At 38.8% G+C, this 21690-nt stretch overlaps 1 protein-coding gene across 1 annotated transcript in view; it reads right to left on the bottom strand.

Annotated features, from left to right (window-relative positions):
* LOC127647026 (contactin-3-like) overlaps nucleotides 1-21690 on the bottom strand; it is a 93740-nt gene that overhangs the window by 5561 nt on the left and 66489 nt on the right. Inside the window, exons 14-22 of the mRNA XM_052131079.1 lie at nucleotides 18785-18902; nucleotides 18040-18198; nucleotides 17506-17655; nucleotides 16810-16880; nucleotides 14349-14583; nucleotides 12042-12151; nucleotides 4803-4989; nucleotides 1751-1863; nucleotides 11-176 (exon numbers count right to left, since the gene is read on the bottom strand). Coding sequence (XP_051987039.1) covers nucleotides 11-176; nucleotides 1751-1863; nucleotides 4803-4989; nucleotides 12042-12151; nucleotides 14349-14583; nucleotides 16810-16880; nucleotides 17506-17655; nucleotides 18040-18198; nucleotides 18785-18902 — 1309 coding nt within the window. The remainder of the gene's footprint in view (nucleotides 1-10; nucleotides 177-1750; nucleotides 1864-4802; nucleotides 4990-12041; nucleotides 12152-14348; nucleotides 14584-16809; nucleotides 16881-17505; nucleotides 17656-18039; nucleotides 18199-18784; nucleotides 18903-21690) is intronic.

Raw genomic sequence — 21690 nt, 5'->3', positions numbered from 1 at the left:
ACAGACTTACTGAGGTGGTGGATGTGGATGGGCTCGCTTCCTTCCCCCAGCCCCCCTTCACTGAGGGTTTTGATCTGAATGACGTAGTTGTCATTCGGGTTGAGGGTCAACTCCACAGAGGTTTTGTTGGTGATGACTGAGTACATGTCATTATTGCGGTGTTTTCGGTATAGTACCTGCAAATAGTGGCACACAATCAATTAAATATTCGTAATCTAGATAAATTAAAACTGAACTAGATTTTCATATTTTCTGAAAAAATGTGAGTGGTGTTTTTCTGTGCAAAAGTCACTGCCATGAAGGTGTTGTGGGTGGTTGCCAGAGTGTTGCTATGCAGTTGCTAAGGTGTTCTGGATGGTTGGCAACCAGGTGCTATGGTATTATGAGTTGTTTGGGTGTTCTAAATGTTTTTATCATGTTGTTTTCTGGTTGCTAACTGGTTGTGAAGTTGAGTCGTTTTTAGCATGTTGTTATTAGGTTGCTACGATGTTCTGGGTGGTTGCTGAATAGGTTGCTAAGGTGTTTTGTGTAGTTTTTATCATGTTGTTATGCAGTTGTTAGGATGAGTGTTTTTTAGTGTGTTGCTATCCAATTGCTAAGGTTCTCTGATTCGTTTTTAGCATGTTGTTATGAAGTTGCTTGAATGTTCTGGGTGGTTGCTAACCAGTTGTTGAGGTGTTCTGAATACTTTTATCATGTTGATATGCAGTTATAATGTTTTCAGTGGTTGCTAACTGGTTGCAATGGTATTCTGAGTGTTTTTTAGTGAGTTGCAATCCAGTTGCTAAGATTCTCTGATTAGTTATCAGCATGTTTTTATGTAGTTGCTAGAATGTTCTGGGTGGTTGCAGAGTGCAGGGGCAGAGTACGTTGTTAGACAGGCAGGTAGGCCATCCAATCATTGCATTTGGTCTGAATGAAGTTAAAAAGCCCACCCCCAAGTCTCTCTGACATTCTGGAAACCTAGATATAGCTCAGAATCCTCATTCAATATATGTTAATGGGATTTTTTTTGCCTATTTTATCACCTGCCAGTCAAGTTCACTTTGAAAAGAAACAACACACCTCTTCTCAACATGCCAACACAATTTGATACACATCAGTAGAACTGTTAGCATGTTATAGGTTTGTTAAAATCCTTAACTCTTAGTATGAGAAATAATAGTGATATTGACATATACACAACCATAAAAGAGCTAAATATTTTAACTTTTTTAAACCCTGTTACTTATAACTAATGTTTATTGATGCTAATGGCTAGTGCTTTCCTGCTGAGCTCTATGTTCCCTTGTGGGGAAATTAGCACTGTGTGAGCTGTTAATTGCATGCATATGTAATTAAGGGGAGGTGGAACGAGATCTGAAATAGCACTTGCAGTGCTCTTATCTGTAAAAACACACAAATCAATGGTTTCTAGGGGCTTAACTTGTATATCTTTGCAGCTAAATGACAACACCCCAATAACCTGCATTATTTAAAACTATCATCCACAAATATGTTTTGTAGTTCCTGATGTCATTGTTTAGATAAAATAGTAACTATGTAGCTATCTCAGAGCTATAATGAAACAATTAATTACTTTCAAGGAAAACCCGAACCAATTTTAAAGGAGTCATACCATAGGTTAGATTATTTATTTTTTTAAAGGATCAAGTGAAATTTGACTCATTATAATATGACCCCTTTCAACATTCTAAATGCATTTTTCTACTTTGAATGCGGTACAAACTAATAGAAAGACATTACTCACTATGTATCCAGTGACCTCAGATTCCGTTTCAAGGGCTATGACTGGATCCCACTGCAGAATGAGCTGTGAGCCAATCAGATTCCACTCTACATTCTGAGGGGGCTGTCCAGGTGCTGATGTTTGTTTGTGTATAAGAGGGACAGACAAAAAAAAATTTCTCAATGTGTAAAACAACTTTATGGATTACACTGATGTAACTGTTGAGATCTTATAGTATATTTGACAGTTCTTTCAAATCCAGTAAACAAACAAAACTGAACAGTAAGTACCTTGCTTTGAGGTCTGAAGCAAAGGGCAAGATTTTAAGCAAATAGTGACTAAAATTTCAGTCTGTTCCTTACAAAGTAAATGTATAGCTAAAGAGGATTTTGAATATAGCTCACAAGTCATCCAGGCTACTTTGATGGTACTTTTTTGTAATTTTTGGAGGTTGATAATATAGCATTTATCCCCATCACTTTTAATTCATGTATTCATTTTGGGGCAGTGGGGGCTCAATGGTTGAGTCTCAGGGTTACTGACCAGAAGGTCAGGGGTTCAAGCCCCAGCACCATCAAGATGCCACTGTTGGGCCCTTGAGCAAGGCACTTAACTCCAGGTTGCTTCGGGGGGATTGTCCCTGTAATAAGTGCACTGTAAGTCGCTTTGGATAAAAGCGTCTACCAAATGCATAAATGTAAATGAACAAAACAGAACATATAAAGATTTGTTTAGGTCAGGGGCCGGCAACACCTCCGGGATGTTGGCACCCAATTTAATTAAATAATTACCAAATACATTTGTTTGTGCTGATAATTTTTTTGGCTGTGACGTCACTTTCCACCCAATGGGGTCCAAATCCCTCCAAACCGATGACGTTCAATTGTGCTCGATTTGTGCCATTAAAATTAATCCTATATCTATTTCCCTTCCTTAGTTATAGCAAGATACTTTGTAGGAGCAGTGATGTCACTCTCCACCCCATGTGGTCTAAATCACTTTGAACCGGTGGCATTCGTTTGTGCTCGATTTATGCCGTTAAGATTAAACTTGTATCTATTTCCTTTCCTTAGAAATAACAGCTTGTATTCGGGAGCAGTGACATCACTCTCCACCCCATGTGGTACAAATTGCTTCAAACCGGTGTCATACATTAGTGCTCGATTTGTGCTGATTTTTGCCAATAAATGAAACACTGTATCTATTTTCCTGAATTTCTTAGAAATACGAATTTGAAACCGGGAGCAGTGATGTCACCCCATGTTGTCCAAATCGCTCCAAACCGGTGTCGTTCATTTGTGCTCGGTTTGTGCCATTAAAAGGAACACTGTAACTATTTATCTTCCTTAGAAATAGCATGAAACTTTTCATAAGCAGTGACGTCCCTCTCCACCCCATGTGGTCCAAATCACTCCAAACCGGTACCGTTCGTTTGTGCTCGATTTGTACTGGTTTGTACAATTAAAATTCATCTTGTATCTATTTTCCCTCCTTAGAAATAACAGCTTGTATTCGGGAGCAGTAAAGTCCCTCCAAATTGCTCTGAACAGTTGTCATTCATTTGTGCTCGATTTGTGCAGTTCTCTGTTAGTAAATATCAGATTTGGTGTGATATTAAACCAGGGATGCAAACTACTCACCTTTCAGCTAAAGTCACTTTTTCTGAAGCTAACTTAACCAAATTGTTTGGAACATTTCTAAATTGTCCTTAATAGAATAACTTTAAATGGTTACTTTAAGCTTAAAAACTTAAACTAAAAGCTTGAAACTCAGTTATCCTAGATTTATTTAAGTTTCATGCTATTTCTAGGGAAATATATACAAGTGGCATATATTATATAATGGAACAAATTGAGCACAAACGAATGACACCAGTTTGGTGTGCTTTGGATGACGTGGTGGAGAGTGACGTCCCTGCTACAAATTTCTAAGGAATTCAAGGAAATATATACAGTGTTTCTTTTAATGGCACAAACCAGCACAAACCAAGCACAAATGAACGACACCGGTTTGAAGTGATTTGGACCACATGGGGTGGGGAGTGATGTCACTGATCCCGAAAATGTTCATGTTATTTCTAAGGAAGGGAAATTGATACAAGATTAATTTTAAAGGCACAAATCGAACACAAATTAATGGCACCGGTTCGGAGCAATTTAGACCTCATGGGGCGGAAAGTGATGTCACTGCTCCCGAACAGTTTCATGCTATATATAATATAACATAACATAGTTAAATTGCTTCTTTTAATGGAACAAACAGGTACAAACGGCACCGGTTTGGAGCAATTTGGACCACATGGGGTCCAGTGATGTCACAATGCCAAAAAAGTTAACAAATGTTAATTTTTGCTGCACAAATTGGCACAAATGCAGCACAAATGAATGGTATAGATTTGGTAATTATATAATTAAATGAGGTGTCAACTTCACAGAGGTGTCGGCAACTTATCACACGTGGAGGTGTAATCACTGGCATGCCAGCAACGGCAAGAGAGGAGTAGACTATTTTATTTATATAAATTCCACACCTGCATTCCAATCTACATCTTGATATAATCCCTCCTGATGATCACAAAGAGTGTTTTCATGAGCTGAATGGGAGGCTAAACAAAAAGTTAAAATGTGACAAGTCTGCAATATACCCAACAGACTCGTGCAGCGCGTGCAAGCCATTTGGGCATTACAAGCTGTTGTTCTGACAATCTGCGCTACCTGCTCAGGATGTGCTACCAGCAGTAAAAACAGTGATATGTAAAGTTAAAACATGGGTAGCACATGTCGGGGGGCACGAGAGAACAGGTTCAGGGGGGTGCATCGGCATAGCCATTGACCAGGACAATAAAAAATGGCACTCCATGTCAAAAAGGCTGCCGACCCCGGGTTTAGATTCATAAGTGTCACAAATCCATCTGCTGTATGCCATTCTAACATCTAACATGCAACAAAATATTTCAGATGAGCAAACTTTCAAAAAGTCACATTCTAATACTCGAAATAGACATGTTTGCTAAGTATATGTGTTATCACAGACAATTTTTTGAAAACATTTTGAAATGGACAAAAGTACTCACGTGGTTTTTTGGTGGTAACTTTGACAGGTACAGACTGAGGGCCAGTTCCTGCTGTATTAAAGGCACATACTGCCAGATAATATTGTGTATTCCCCTGCAGGCCACTAACGTTCACTGCAGTGTAGTTTCCAGTGATCCTCACTTTACCCACTGTATCCGGTTTGGTGTCATCTTCCCAGTACACCACCTGTTCACCGAGACACACAGCAAGGGCATTGTATATATCCTTGAAAATAATTTAGACATAAGCAGCTCTCTGATACAATACAATTAAACATTCTTGCAACGCACAATGTCTCTGAATATGCAGATTATTTATCATAGAGAGCGCTACTTCCCAAAGGAATGAATCATCATTAATGAGATCACTTTAAAGGGATAGTTCACGCAAAAATTTTAATTCTCTCATCATCACCATCATGCCATCCCAGATGTGTTTGATTTTATTCTAATGAACAAAAACAAAGATTTGTAGAAGAATACTTTAGCTCTGCAGGTCCTTACAAAGCAAGTGAATGGTAACCAGACCTTTCAAGCTCCAAAAATCGCAGGCAGCATAAAAGTAATCCATATGACTCCAGTGGTTTAACATAACTAATATGTCTTCTTAAGCAATGCAATTACTTTGGGTGTGAAAGACATCAATATTTCAATCCTTTTTACTATAAATTTCCACTTTCTCTTTCAGAATGTGAAAATGAAAGTGGAGATTTATGTTAAAAAGACTTAAATATTGATCTGTTTCTCACCCACACATTATATAGCTTCTGAAGACATAGATTCAACTACTGGAGACTTTATGCTGCTTTTATGTGATTATTTTTAGCTTGAAAGGTCTGGTAACCATTCACTTGCATAATATGGATCTATAGAGCTGGAATTTTCTTCTAAAATCTTTGTTTGTGTTCAGAAGAAGAAAGTCATGCACAGCTGCGATGGCATGAGGTTGAGTAAATGATGAGAGCATTTTCATTTTATTGGTGAACTATCCCTTTAATATATCGGCTCTTTCTCCTAGATAGCAATCAGAATAAACAATGAACAATTCATACTTTTGATTAAGAGTTTCAGAAGATCTCTGAACAATCTTTAAACTATGACCAGAATTTCCGAGATACCAAAATCCACAATCAAATTTCATAGGTCATAGATTTCAAAACAACTCAAACATTTCTCTTCAGCTTCAACCAAAACCAAATTATCTGAGCTATACTATCCATGTTAATTTCATAGCTCTATGCTCTTACAGTATTGTCAACAATTTTTATTTCTCCTAAATAATTTTAAGGGAAACATTTAAGAAAAAGTTACTTAAATATAACAACTAAGAACTCCACTGAGTCTCATGAGCTATGAAAGAGCAAATTTTGAGCAATGCAATCTTCCTCTTGTTACACAAATTAAAAAGAGCACGTACTTTTAGCAAACATTATAACGTGTATTGACTTATTTTTTTTTTAAATGGAATACATTATGTTTGACGAGTTATATCTCTGGAAATTAAATTGCATTAAATCTATATTACCAAAATTAATGTGTTGCCACAAACCGATTTCATGCTAAAAAATCATGCTAATTCTCTCAATAAAAATGTATGACATTTAGACCAACTACTGACAAGAGCTTTCCTTCTGTTGTTGTAAATGCACATATTTCCTTTTCTCTGTGTTACAGAAGATGCATTTTGAGGTACTGATGTATTTTGTAACACCTTACACAAACCTTAAACATCGCAAAAGCCCTGTTTTGTATCACAGAAGAAACAGAAACATCATTGTTTTGAACGTGCATTCGTTAGATTTGAACTCATTTTAACCCCTAAAGCCATACCTAAACTTAACTATAAAGTGCCATAACATTGTTTGTAACTGGAAAATTGGCTTTGGGTACCATGGAAGAATGGAACAATCAGGGTTTAGAATGAGACGAGGTAAGCATATGTGAATGGTTAGTGTAAATATTTTTTGTACGACGATTTTGCCATCTCATACAAATTGTCATGAGACTGTGTTGTCACACATTAAGCACAAACTAGGTCTTTTGAGATCTACAGGGATACAGATCTTAAATCATTCATTCAATGTGATGCTTATTAACTTATTTTATTCATCTTTATTAATTTGCTTAATCCAATTTATAATTTGTGTCTTTTTTTGCTACTTTAAACCTTGGGAATATATCTTTGCCAGGCTAGAAATATGATATTCTTGTGAAATGGTATATTATTGATTTTCTTGAGGATATGAAATTTTAATTAATTTCAAGCTGTGTGCTATGTGAGAAACAATTAGGTAATAGAAATGATAGAATCAATTATTAACCTTTGGTCACAAGTAACATCAATATTTAGGTGATTATATTAAGTGTCAGAAGCTTTAAGTGAATAATAAAAAAAATAACACCATAATGAGATCTGCCCAAGGGAAGCACATTTCAAAATTATTTGTTTTCTACTTTTTGCTCTACAGAAGTGTTTTTTGCAGAACACTGCCTGTTTTGAATATGTTCGCATCGCTTTGTTCAAAAGGAAAAGCAGTGATGGTTAAAACAAGATCTTTCCATTTCAAATATTGCATGTACTTCAAAGGACTATGTGAGCATGAATAAATGGTATAAACCGAGTACAACGCATTTCCTTGCTCCATGCATGTTGTCTTTGATTTGCTCTTTCAGTTCTCGCAATCCCAAGGCAAGAAAAATACAACCTAAAAAGTTTTCCTTTTTTTCATCAAGAATCCGGTGACATTATAGTTCTATTCAGACAATATGGCCATTACCATGGCAACGTTGCGGTTTTGTGCCACAGGGCAGGGGTGACAGCGATGGATAGAGTGGCTGGTGAGAAAGTGAGACTTTGCATGCTTGAAAGGCCTCATCCAACCTCATCCAGCTTCTAAAAGCTACAGAAACAAAGCAGTAGCGCTGTCTAAACACTGGCATTCTTAATGTTTGCAGTGGCATGGAAGAGCTGAGTGCATTTAATAGGCTGTTGAGATCCGAATTGCATTATTATAGTGAAAACATGGTATTCAGCTGCCCAGTTCCAAAAACTAGTGAGCTGCCAATGGAGGCGGCATTTTAAGGGGCTCAAGATGCGAAGGATGTGCCAGAAGGTAGGAAACTTAATTATGCTGCCTCCTAAGATACATTGCTACATCTATGGAACACAAAAGAAAGATTTTAAGCAGAGTGTTTACCTCAGTCAACATCTACTTTAATTATATGGCAAAAAGATCAGTCGTTGAGCATTCGTTTGGAGAGAGAAAGTGCTGTAATGGTTCACACCTGACCGCACACTTGATGATTAACAGCTGTATCTCATCGCAGAAATGAGGGAGAGGACATCAGAGGCAGAGAGAGAGAGAGAGAGAGAGAGAGAGAGAGAGAGAGAGAGATTGGCATGCATGTTCTTTGTGTGTCTCAGAGTTCATGTGTTTGGAAGACTTTGCTGGAAAGCAGTATTTATCTACTGAGTGCTAAAATTAAACCTATCATTTGAGTTTAAGTTTCCGTCCTCTGTTTCCTCCTTGGCAACATATTTAGAACCTTGTTACACTGGTGCCAAAACCGGATTTTTGGAGGAAGTGCACGCCGATATGGAGTCCTTGCTGTTGGCCGGAGTCATCCAATTCCTCGCCAACATGCAGCATACTCAATATCAAGCCCTGCTTGACCTTCGTAAAGATCAGGATCATCACTTCCATGAGATTCTCCATGCCTCTGGTCCCCCTCATGAAAATGGGGCAGAAGATGAACTGGAGGCCTTTCTGGACTTGTTTGAAAAAACTGCTGAGGTCTGGAAGTGGCCGTGTCCCCAGTGGGTAGTCAGGCTCTTTCCACTGTTGTCTGGGTAAGCTAAACTCGTGGCCCAACATCTGCTGGTGGGTAACCTCCTGGTGTATGAAGACCTCAAGAAGACCATTTTGCAGCAGGTTGGCCACAGCTCCAAACAGCAGTATCAGTCGGAAATGGCTGTTGGCTGTGGACTGCGACACAGAGGAAGTTGTCATTCTAGTGGTGCTGGAGCAATTCATCCATTGTCCACCGAAATGAATGGCTGAGTGGGTCCAGTGCCACCACCCGGTGTCCCTGGAGGAGGCCGTACAACCGGACAAGGACCATATATTGGCGTACCAAAGGGAAGAAGATCCCACAAACTCTCGCTCTCATTCTCACTCTGTCCACTTTTCCCATCCTACCCCTTCCTTTCACCCTTTACCCGCACCCCAGAAAAGGGGAATTCCCCCTCCGGCGCTGGTGGCCTGGCTCCGGGGGTGTAGCCAACTGCCACAAACACCTCTCTCTCGATGCTCTCCCCCCAAGGTTGTGGAACTCGCCACCGCGAGTGCAGGTGTGGGCCGGCCTGCCGGAGACGCAGAAACCCTTGGAAGTTCTGGGACCAATGTCCAGTAATGGAACTGGAAATGTTGGTCCGGGATCCTGTCTCGCCACAGGCTGCCCCCGATCAAGCCGGAGTGTACAAAATACCTGTGAGTATTAAGGGGAGTACATATCAAGCATTGGTTGATTCTGGTTGTAATCAAACCACAATTCACCAACGTTTGACTCAAACGAGGCATTGGGTATAAATAGGAGGGGGGAGGTAAGGTCTGTGCATGGGGATGCTCATGATTATCCTTTGGTTACCCTCATCATTCAATTCCAGTGTAAAAAGCATAGAGTTGAGGCAGCGGTTAATTCCTGCCTCACCCATCCAATATTCTTGGGTACAATTTGGATGGTATTTACTGCTTTATTGAGGGAAATTTGTGTGGATGGGCCTGTAACAAAGCGTCTCATGTGTGTTTGCGATTCACTGGCACATCTACATCAGGATGATGTAAGGGAGGGGGAAGTGCCGGCTTCCCCAGCCCTTAGAGTATTCCCAGCAGGGGATTTCCCTCTGGAGCAGATGCGAGATGAGAACCTTAGGCATAACTTTGATCAGGTGTAAGTGATCGATGGTAAACACTTCCAGCCAGACATTGCACTCGCATATCCATATTTTGCAATCATTAAGGAGAAGGCACTCAGACAAGGGAAAATACAACCGAGCTGTTAGTGCCAAAGAGCTGTCGGGAAATGTTATTCCAGGTGGCTCATTATAATCTGATGGCAGGACACTTGGGACAGGGAAAAACAATGAACCATATATTTGCCCGTTTCTATTGGACAGGCATTCGCAGGGATGTGCGCAAGTGGTGTGCGGCATGCCGTGAATGTCAGCTGGTGAATCCATCGGCCACACCAAAAGCACCATTGCGCCCTCTAACGCTAATTGAAGACCCTTTTGAAAGAATTGGCATGGACCTCGTCAGGCTATTATAACAGACAGCATATGGGCATCGCTTTGAAGCAGTGCCTCTGTGCAACATCTCAGCACATAGTGTTGTGGAGGCACCCTTTAGAATAATCTCCTGAGTGGGATTTCCTAAAGAAATCCTCACTGATCAAGGCACTACATTTATGTTACGTACACTACGCAAACTGTACTAAATAATGGGTATAAAATTTGCAGCCGTTTTTATCACCCACAAACAGATGAGATGGTGGAACAATTTAATAAAACCCTGAAAAATATGATTCGTAAGTTTGTGCAGGAGGAGGATAGCAATTGCGATAAATGGCTTGAACCCCTGTTTTTCGCAGTTCGAGAGGTCTCCCAAGCCTCCACAGGGTTTTCCCCATTCGAGCTGCTATATAGGTGCGGCCACGTGGCATGCTCGACGTGATGTGGGAAGTTTGGGAGGAGGGACCTTCAAACAGTAAAAGCGAAATTAAGTATGTTTTTGATCTTAGAGCAAAACTCCACATTTTGGGGTCAACTAACACAGGAAAATTTGCTCCAAACTCAAGAATGTCAAAGCCAACTGTATGATAGGGGCACTCGGCTATGGGAATTTGCACCGGGAGAGAAAGTGCTTGTATTACTCCCAACATCAAGCTCTAAATTACTCGTCAAGTGGCAAGGACCCTTTAAGGTCACAGGATGAGTAGGAGATCTTGATTATGAGGTAAAATGAACAAAAAGGGGTGACACAAATATACCATCTCAACCTCCTTATGGAGGGAAGTGGTCCCTGTGACGCTGGCAATGGTGGTTCCGGAGAGGGCGGAGCTCGGGCCGGAGGTGAACTTAAATGCCAGTCATGTCACCCTGGTCAATTGTGGGGACCAGATCTCAGCGTCTCAAATCACAGAGGTTGCCAAGTTGCAAAAATAATTTGCAGACGTGTTCTGCGACCTGCCTGGTCGTACAAACCTCATACAGCACCATATTGAGACCAGGATAGTGGTACGTAGTCATCCCCACCGACATCCAGAGCACAAGAAAAAAGCAGTTTGTGAAGAATTAGATGAAATACTTCATATTGGAGTAATAGAAGAATTCCACAGTGTCTACATTTTATGCATACCCAATACCTCATCAGTTAGGCACAGCTTGCTTTTAATTGACACTGGATTTGACAAATGGTTATTGGCAGATCCCCTTAACGCCAATGTCCTGTGAAAAATGGCCTTCTCCACATGTTTAGCCTACACCAATTTGTGACACTTCAATTTGGTTTGTTCGGCACCCTGGATACTTTTCAGCACCTTATGGACAGAGTCCTCAGACCACACTCTGCTTACACCACTGCCTGGATGACATCATTATATACAGCATCTATTGACAGCAGCACATGCAGCATCTGAAGGCACAATTGTACGGGTGGAGGTAAGGTATCTGGGGTTCCACTTGGGTCATCGGCGGGGGGTCATCCGGAGAGAGAGCGGTAAGAGCTATAAAGGCAGAGAGACAAATATCTGAGGCAGAGAGAGAGACTGGCCCGCATGTTCTGTGTGTGTCTGCATGTTAATGTGTTTGGAAGACTTTGCTTGAAAGCAGAATTTATCTACTGAGTGTTAAAATAAAACCTATCGTTTGAGTTGAAGTTTCCATCCTCCGCTTCCTCCTTGGTAATATACACAGAACGTTGTTACACAATGAAAGTGAATGGTGACTGAGGCTAATATTCTTTATAACATCTAATTTTGTGTTCCTTGGAAGGCAGAAAGTCATGCAGGTCTGAACAACATGAGGGTGATATAAATGGAGTAAATTAGGATTTGATTAGTATTATGGGGGAAATCAGTCTCATTCAAATCTGTAAAGTCTATGGTAGTTATGGCTCTGGTAGGTTTTGGAACAGGATTGATATCTTACACATGCAAATGCAAAAACAAAACTAATCAAACCTCATATCCGAGCACTCTTTCAGGGGTTGACAGAATCGACTCCCAGGTAACTTCAATGTCGGCCGCGGACAGACTTCTTGCCGACAATTTCTCTGGTCCTACACTAGGCACTGCAGAGGAATGGAGAGATCATAAGGTCTTATTCAAAGGCTTACAAAGCCAATGAGTCAGAATTGGATTAAAGCAGAGAATGAAGCCCTGTTCTCACCTGAGAGACGCCCTACTTTATTTTAATTGGAACTGTGACTGACATAGTAGGAGACAGTATGTTGGGAAAATTCAATTAACACTCAAGAACATGAATATGCCCTAGCAGGATGTGTCTTGCAGGATTTGCAGTAACCTATAGCTGCAATAACTAATATCAGGTTGTCGTTTGCAGCTTGAACGAGGGAGGATGGGTGAAAAAAGCTCTCTCAATCAACTTCTATCATCATTCTCATTCAAGGTCACACCTGTATATGAAAACTGAGAGTGTTTGAGAATGTGCTGGGACTACTGCTGAGTTTCAGTGTGTTTGTGTGCGCATGTAGAGCAAAAATATTAGGGATGCACAATGTATTGTCAGCGTTGGTCTTAGAAGTAGGTCTAACAGGGGTTATTATTGGTCATTGCTAAGTCAAGCATCACCAATATCATTGCTCATACTTATACCAGGGATAACAGGGTTATCGTTATATATAACCTTAGGTATGTTTCGGTGCGTAAATCATCCTGCATTATTTGTGCCACGGATATGAATTATACCTCAAACACTTTAAATCATATTTACAATTTTCACCTGGTGGAATACTTAAGCAACCACATTTTAACATTTGACTAAAGGACCCATCTACTTCATGTGAAATCGAAAAATGAACAGGTGTTACATCATTAAGAACAAAATCTGGCCAACAATATATTTTTTAGTTTGTTTTGGTGATTTGTAATAGCTCCTCTGGGGAACTTTTAGGAAAACTTCTAACCGACTGCTAAACACTTTACTGGCATTGGTCCACATCATTGGTAGGTGTGATCTGGAGCTCCTCCTTCCTTGAGGCCAACAGCTAATTCCCATTCATGGTGTTCAATCAGTTAAGAACACGTCATGCATTTTTTTTTTTGTTTAGTTTACAAAATGAATCAAATCTACTCAAATATTCTTAACTGTAAAATCAGTCTTTTGTTTTATGCTGCTTCACTCATGTGCCTTCTGCAGTGAAAGCTATTCACACACCTCTTCCTTTTCATTAACACTCGTGTATACACCAATATTTGCAGTTGTATCAGTGTCATCATAAATTACAATAACAGAGTGTAATCGGCACATATTATAGCCGTGTATAGTGTGTTAGCGCATTAGCGTCATGAATTCAGAATGTAAATGAGACAAATTGCGCATTTTCAACTGCATACATATATATATATTACCTTTTTATAATGTATTAAAATCAAAACAAATTTTACTGATCTAGTGTAAATTCTACTCATAGAATGAGGCATAATGAAATTGATAACACATATTAATATCACATTAGTTAAGGTTATACTGAGTGTCATCATATTTAAATGTACTTCTAAACACCACCCACAGCGAAGTGGTGAGTGACTTAATGTTCGCAAACAGTATCCGTTTCGAACTTTTTTTTTAACCCTGAACGAAGAATGAAGAATAACTTTCATCCAGACGTATGTTGGGGCCTTAATCAACCACCTAGCAATGCCCTACCCACCCAGAACACCCTTATCAGTTATCAATATCGGCCAAAATGTCTATATCAGTGCATCCCTAACTAATTGTGGTTATGTATTAAACTTAATGTATTGTGTTTTAAAGGAATGTTCCAAGTTTAAATGGTTACAGTAAAGTGCTTACAATGGAAGTGAACATTAAAATACACACTATTTTAAAAGTATAGCCACAAAATGTAAACATTATACATGTTAACATAATCTTTGATAAAATCAATTACTAACCTTATCAGTGTAAAGTTATATCCAGTATTACAATATAAATTTGCTTCTATGACGACACAACAGTGGTACTCCCTATATGCGATTTTATCACACTAGAGTCATGTTAACCCACATAATGTTTACGCATTTTGGCCTTACTTTTGAAACAATATCTATTTTAATGTTTATGGTCTGAACCATTCACTTACATTGTATGTTCCTTACAGTACCCGCAATTTTTTGAGTTGAAAATATTTTCTGTGGCAATCAGCATTATGCCACAAATGCGGTCAACTGAGCTTAACTATGTATTAAATCTGGAACATTCCTTTAAGGGATTGTGTGTGTTGATATACAAAAATCCATCTCTACCTTCCTCTGCTGAAAACACGGTTGCAATAGAGCTGAATGGTCCTTCTCCACGGTTGTTGAACGCTCCCACTTTGACATTGAAAGGTGAGAACGGCGGGATGGTGTCATTGCGGAAAACATAGCGGGTGACACTGGGTGCTGAGATCACTGCACGGGTCCAAGTGACTGTGCCCACAGGGCGGAAAGCGATGATGTAACCGAAGCCCTCCCCGTTCTGCAACTCCTCTGGAACAGGCTGAGAGTGGAACACACAACTATAGTGATATTAAAACAAATTGAGGCCAACACACCATTTGACCCACACTGACAAAAGGGCTTTATTAGCACTCATCATGCATCAGTTTAAATTATTTGTAGCCATACAAAATAAATATTCAACAAATGGCAATTCACTTGACATAGCAAGTGACTGCAGAGCTCCTCAGTGTGACTGCTCTATCTAAAACTATTTTAACCTCATGAGACCCAAGCGTGACTGCTGTGTGCATATTCCATTCCCCTTTTTGATTGTAACTAAATAAGGAAATAAATAAAATAATTATATTAATTCTAGAGCAAATATGTTTCCTAAAAAAATGTATGTCTGCATACAGTATATGGACAGTGGGACTGAGTTGTGAAATTTTAAATAATGCCAAGCTATTGAAAGTAAGATTTTATTCATCAAATGTTTTATTATTTTTCCTGGAGTGTTATTCATGTTTTTGAGATGTTACAGACATTATATCAGAAACTAGCATAAACGATTCAAAGTGCAGCAACATCCAATCACAGCCAATCATGTTAAAATAAAAATTTGCATTAAAATATTCTGAATCTATGTACTAATTACCATTGTCCAGGGTCAGCCCGTGGGTTTGTGGGGCCCTAGGCGAATTCATGAAAATTGATACTGCAAGTATAATAATTACTGGGTAACAGTGTTATGCATAAATAAAATTACATATTTTAAATAGGGGCTATAAACACAACACCTCAAAATATATATTTGTAAACAAAATGTAAAGAATAAACACATACATCTTAGAGAGCAGAGATATTTGCAGATATTTTGGTTATTTTCCAGATTAATTGCTCATATGTTCACTCTATGTGAGACAATCCCCCGGAGCAACCTGGAGTTAAGTGCCTTGCTCAAGGACACAATGGTGGTGGCTGTGGGGCTCGAACCAGTGTAATTCTGATTACCAGATTACCAGTTATGTGCTTAGACCACTACACCACCACCACTCGGAGTTAAGTGCCTTGCTCAAGGACACAATGGTGGTGGCTGTGGGGCTCGAACCAGTGTAATTCTGATTACCAGATTACCAGTTATGTGCTTAGACCACTACACCACCACCACTCGTAGAAACTTTTATCCAAAACGACTAAGCACTTATTACAGGGACAATCCCCGCCGAAGCACAATGGTGGTGGCTGTGGGGATTGAACCAGCATCCTTCTGCTTACCAGTACAGTGCTTTAGCCCACTATGCCACCACCCTAGAGACTCAAACAGGTTTTAATGTAAAAACTTAATTAGTTTTTTTTACCAAATGTAGTTTTGTTGTTGTTTCTCCCAAAGACAAACTCAGTTGAGATCTGCGCCATGTTGTTTTGTCACATGACTCGGTGCATTGAATGTTTATCCCTTTAATCAGCCAAATGCATAGATGTAAATGTAAATGTAATGACTTGAGTCTCCTGAACTGAGATCAGTGGGTTTAAATCAAATGAAATTATGCATAGATTATAGTGAAGCTAAAACATAATGTCCATGCATGTGGATGCGAGGTCTCAGGAGTTTAAAGGAATAGTTCACCCAAAAATGAAAATTATGTCATTGACTTAAAGGGGTGAATTCACTAAACAGTTGCACCACTTTTCAGCACAAAAACCTGCATCTTAAGAAAGTTCTTAAATTAAGTAATTGTCATTCCTTTTCACACAAACATTTTCCAGCCACATGGTGTTGTTAGTGCCATGCTTTATCAGTTGAGCTACCAGAAAAAATGTAACTTTATAATGTTTATGCATATAAATTTTACCTAAAATCATAATGATAAGGGAAAAAAGACCATATCCATATACAATTGTCAAGAACCCCAAATGCAAATATTTATAGACCGTCTAAAAAGACAAAGGGCTATAGAATATAACAATAAATGGCCAACAAGATGTGTCAGTATTTAGGTAAGCATAAATACACAGCCTTTCTTATGCTAAATGGCAAAATAATGCAAGGATACTCTTTTTCTGGACCCTTTCAGCAAACTGAAGTCTATTTGCAGGTGAAATAAACAATTGGCCGTGATTTGACTCCCATTTGGAGGGGAGGAAAATAAAAGCCTGGAGTCTGGAATCTGGGAGGGAGGGCCCATGGATGGGGCTGATCATAAAATGTCTACATATCATTCTACACAATTAAGCAGCGGCATTTCAGCCCAGCCAGAACAGTAAAATCTGACAAATGACTTACCTCCCACGTTATCACTAATTCCGACTTGGTTCCTCCTCCACCTCCGACATCAGTGGGAGCCATGTCAGGCACTGTGGGAGAAAACCCAGAAAAGATATTAAAATGTTGCCTGCACAGTTCAACTAAAGGCTTGCCTTTGACCACTCTGATTGGTGCATTATATTTAATTGCTAGTAAGGGTATCATTGTTTTATTGACCTTGTTACAGAGGCTCTTCAAGGGATATTCACATCATTCAAAATTCTGTCATCATTTACTCTCATGTAGATGTTGACTGACAGCCTCAGTCTCCATTCACTTTCATTGTATGGAAAAAAGATGCAATAAAAGAGACTAACATACTTCCTAATATCCCTTTAAATATCACTCTTTAGGAGGTTATTTCCAGTGCTGTAACCACTGTAGACATTGAGGGGGATACCAATATACAGATTAAAATGTTTTCAATGTGTTTCTTAATTACCAATTAACATTTATATTTCATCCCCTCCAATCTTTAATATTTGGTTACTTCTTTGGTTATTTACCCTTTAAAATGTGCACAGAAATGCTTGAGTGTTGGATGTGGACTAAAAGTGATGGAAGTGACAGCTGACTGCAGAACTGAGGAAGTGTAGTCTGCTTCACTGCTTCCACATTGAGTACCTGTCTAAAATAAAACTAAATGATCCAGGGAAGGAGTTGCAAAATACTCACTAGCATCCTCTGTTCTGATTTTGGTGGATGGTGGACTGGGCTCTCCCATCCCGACACTGTTACTGGCCAGAACTCTGAACTCATATTCGACCCAGGCATTCAAACCCACTACTGTTGCAGTCAGAGTGTTCCCACTGATCACCTCAGGAACTGAGGAAGATTGGTATACAGAGTCATTTACCTAAAGGGGTCATATACTGTACATTTTTTATCAGCTAATGTTGTCAATGTTTAGTTCAGAATCAGTCATTTTTGCAACTTTGTTTCAATAAGGGGTCTTTTTGGACAGTGGTTGGAGGAAGGGTGATGTTCTCATAATTCAAGCTTTTTTCTCAAAAGATAAAGGAAGATTCCATTCTTTTATATGACCACCTTAAAATTTGACATTATAACTGCTGCAATGTTTGGCTGATTTTAATCTGCAACAGGAATACCACAGCCAAACTTTCATTTTTTAGTTAATGATGGTGATTTTGTTTTTCTTAAAAAGATTAAGAAGTGAAATCCAGATCATATTTGAGATTGGTAATGTACCTGTGTCGACTGCTTGCCAGCCAATGGTAAAGGGAGTCCGGCCCTGGATGACGTACCCAGTGATGGGGCTTCCATTGTCCTGGCCTGGGCTCCATGACAGCTGGGCCGTGCTGTCTGTGACCTCTTCCACAACCACTAAATCTGGAGGACTGGGGGGACCTGACACAATCACACGGCCCATATGGAACTGAATTAATTTGTATTAAGAGTGTCTGATTAGACTATGCACCTGCTCAAATATTACAATCTGTTATTTTGTAATAGATGCACATTTATAAAATGATAGGGAACTTGTCTTATTCTGAATAAGAAATGTGTTCTAAGGTGCAAAGATTTGCGCTTGTGCATGCTTGCACGAGTATTAGCAAGGTGTGTGTGCTTGTACATACACAACTAGATGAATCACAATTCTGCTCCAAATAACTCTTTGCCATTTCAATCATTTCTCTCCATTTGCACTGCATTCTGGGGCCCATCATGTTGCTTAGCTGATGTGTAAATGAGTCAATTAAAGACATCCTCTTTGATAAACAGCTTCTCTCCACGCACCTGGGAATACCAACGTGACTCACCACCAAGAAGATGAGCCCCAATAAAACATCCCAAGTGACACATTTAGCACTCACTGAACTCTTGCATTAGTAGTGCCCTTTTCGTTAAAATACACACCTAGCAGGAAGCTCTCCAGTGTAAGGCAAATATTGTGAATGTGGACATATAAATTGAAAAAACAATTGGTTCCCACCTTTAACAACCAATATTGCATTAGTCGACAGGCTCTCGACATCTGTATCGATGAGGCAAACGTATTTCCCACCATGATTTAGTTGGATGTTTCTAATCATAAGGTCACCGGAAAAGCTCTGTTGCAACAGGGGACAAAACATACAAAGATTATTGCACATCATTAATGTATTTTTTTCAATATAACTCTAATAGTCTCTTTGGAAAATTCTATTCTGATTGGTCAATCATGGCACCCTGCCATCATCTAGTTTTTAAACTTTACGTTCTCATTTTTTACATTCTTACTACACGTTCCTGGTATTATTGAGTACTTTCCAACTTGCTCCATCTCGATGGCTGATGTCACCCAAGCACTCCTATTTTTCAACACCTTCCCTCCAACCTCTTGTCTTATAGACCACTTTTCATGATCAATTTCTAATGGATAATCGAATCTTGCACTACACTTTTTTTTGTTGTTGAATATCACTGCATTGATTTGCAAATGCAGTTTCATTTTGACTTCAACTTATTTCACAATAAATAAAATCCAATCACTGCCAACCATTTTAAAATAAGACTGAGCATTAAAAATCTGAATCTATGTACCGATTAGCACTGTCCCACGTCTATCAAACATGTTGAGTGGTCTAAACATCATCTGTAGCCTGAAACTAAACTTTTGGTTGGATTTTAGGAGTGAATGATCTTAACAGCAGAGAAAGCTATAGGATCTCCCCTTGCCCCCTATTTAGTGAATGACTTAACCTCCAGTGTGCTGTCTCTCTGCACTGGTCTCAGAACAAGACAAAATGCACCTTATTTTTATCCAAACTCCATATGAAGCCTCTGAAAGCAAAAATGTTTGGATTGATTCTCAATTGTAAATGCATAGTGAATATGGGAATGCATTAATAATGTTAATAAATTTAACCGTATTATACAGTTATATCAAATTAAATATAACAACATTTACATTAAAATGAAGAGAAATAACCCACAGATTTGTTACTGTGGAAAGTTATTAAAAATAACAAACCTGTTTTTTGTTTTTTTGTGGGAATAATTTCCCACAATACATGTATGTGTACATCATGTTTATCATCACTCTGATACATGAAAAATCTATTACGTTTTAAAGCGCTAAATCAAATTAAAAAATAGATGCTACTCTTCATACCCAAACAGGTTTCAATGAAAAAACTTAAGACATTTCTGATCAGGGGCACTTTGGGTAACTGTGCACCCGTAGAAGCGCTTCACAAAAATTCACTCCATGCTGTTGTGTCACTTGACTGGTGCATCAGAATTTTAACCCTTAAATGACAGTCTAAAGTGTTGTAAACAGTATTCAGTTCATTAAAATTAATACAAATTATGTGTTGTGTTAGCAAAGTCAAAATATAATGTACACGCATATGTCCTTGGTGTCGCATGAAGTTAAGCAAACTATTTTTTTTCTTCTTGCACGAGGCACTTCAAACAGATGACTCGAACCAGAGTAGCACAAATTTAGCATTTGAGTGTTTACAATTTCTTCTGTATACTGACCACAAAAATAAAGCTGAGGCTGACATATTGTCTTTCTAGCTATAGATTTCTGCATACTCAGATGTACTTTCTTCCTTTTAAAATGGCTACTGCGTTCCGAGAGAGCTAAATAAACAGTCTCAGTGTCTAGCCTCCTGGATTCATTCAGATCCAGCACTCTCAACCACACAGGAGCACAGTTAAACACACACACTCTGGCTAATTGGCAAGACAGTACTAATTATTCCACATTACATAAGCCAGGACCAGGTAAGAGAGCAAAGCATGTAGAGTGGGAGTTAATATACACTAGTTCTAAATAAAACCCCAGCACATTAAATCCATGGAGAATACCGAATTTTGGTACAGACTACAAAATAGCTTGTTTAAAATTTGAAAAATGTGCTAATGGCAAAACCAAGTAAAGCATAATACAGTGTGTTTGTGAATCAAAATAAATTGACTCAATGTTCCTTTGGTTCTAATTAATTGGAATTGACAGTCTGATTTCATTTGAATGTTTTACATGCTATGTCCAATGTTACAAGCCTTTTCCAGTTACAGTGAAGAATCAAATGACATAACAATGCATAAATAAAAGACATATGCATAATGTGTGCACATACAAGCACTACTCCATCCATCAGTCTCGAAGATTAATATATACATAAATGCATGCAAACAAACAACAAAAAAGTATTTTTTTTACATACAATAAAATTAAATAGAATTACATTTAAATTAAATTACATTAAATAAAGTTAAAATAAAATAAAAATTAGAAGCTGAAGTGTATAATCTCTGTATCACTAGAGGCACTAAGTGGAATTTAAAAAATAATCACCGTTTTCAATCAGATTCCAGAAAACGCCATTGGTTGTAGAAAAAGATAGTCCTGTCCATACTCACACCATTGTTTGAGTTAATGTTGCTGTGTCTGGCTTGATGGGCCACTCATACAAACACGTTCAGGTGAAATCAAGCTAAACTCTGGATATTAAACTGGGATACAAGAAAGACTTTTAACATCTGGAAAAATTACACACCAGATTTACTTTAATTAAAACTTTAATATAAAATGGTTTATTAAGTAAATGTTGTACATTCAAGCTGAACCCTGCTAACAAACCACATTGGTCTATGTAGTAGTCTAACAGCCTCAAACCACAGACCACTACTCTTACTGTACATGAAAATCTCTCTCTCTCTCTCTCTCTCTCTCTCTCTCTCTCTCTCTCTCTCTCTATATATATATATATATACACTGTAAGTAAAACATGTACCAGCACTTATGTTTGACAGTGGTGGCTTACCCATCAACCAAGTTTAAGTCAAAACCAATCGATTACATAAGAGAGCACATTCAGTGGTTGGAATCCCAAATTCATGGATTAG

This window comes from Xyrauchen texanus, chromosome 7, assembly GCF_025860055.1.
Source record: "Xyrauchen texanus isolate HMW12.3.18 chromosome 7, RBS_HiC_50CHRs, whole genome shotgun sequence".
NCBI lineage: Eukaryota > Metazoa > Chordata > Actinopteri > Cypriniformes > Catostomidae > Xyrauchen > Xyrauchen texanus.
Note: the sequence above shows the minus strand (reverse complement) of the source record. Positions and strands in the feature narration are given on the sequence as shown.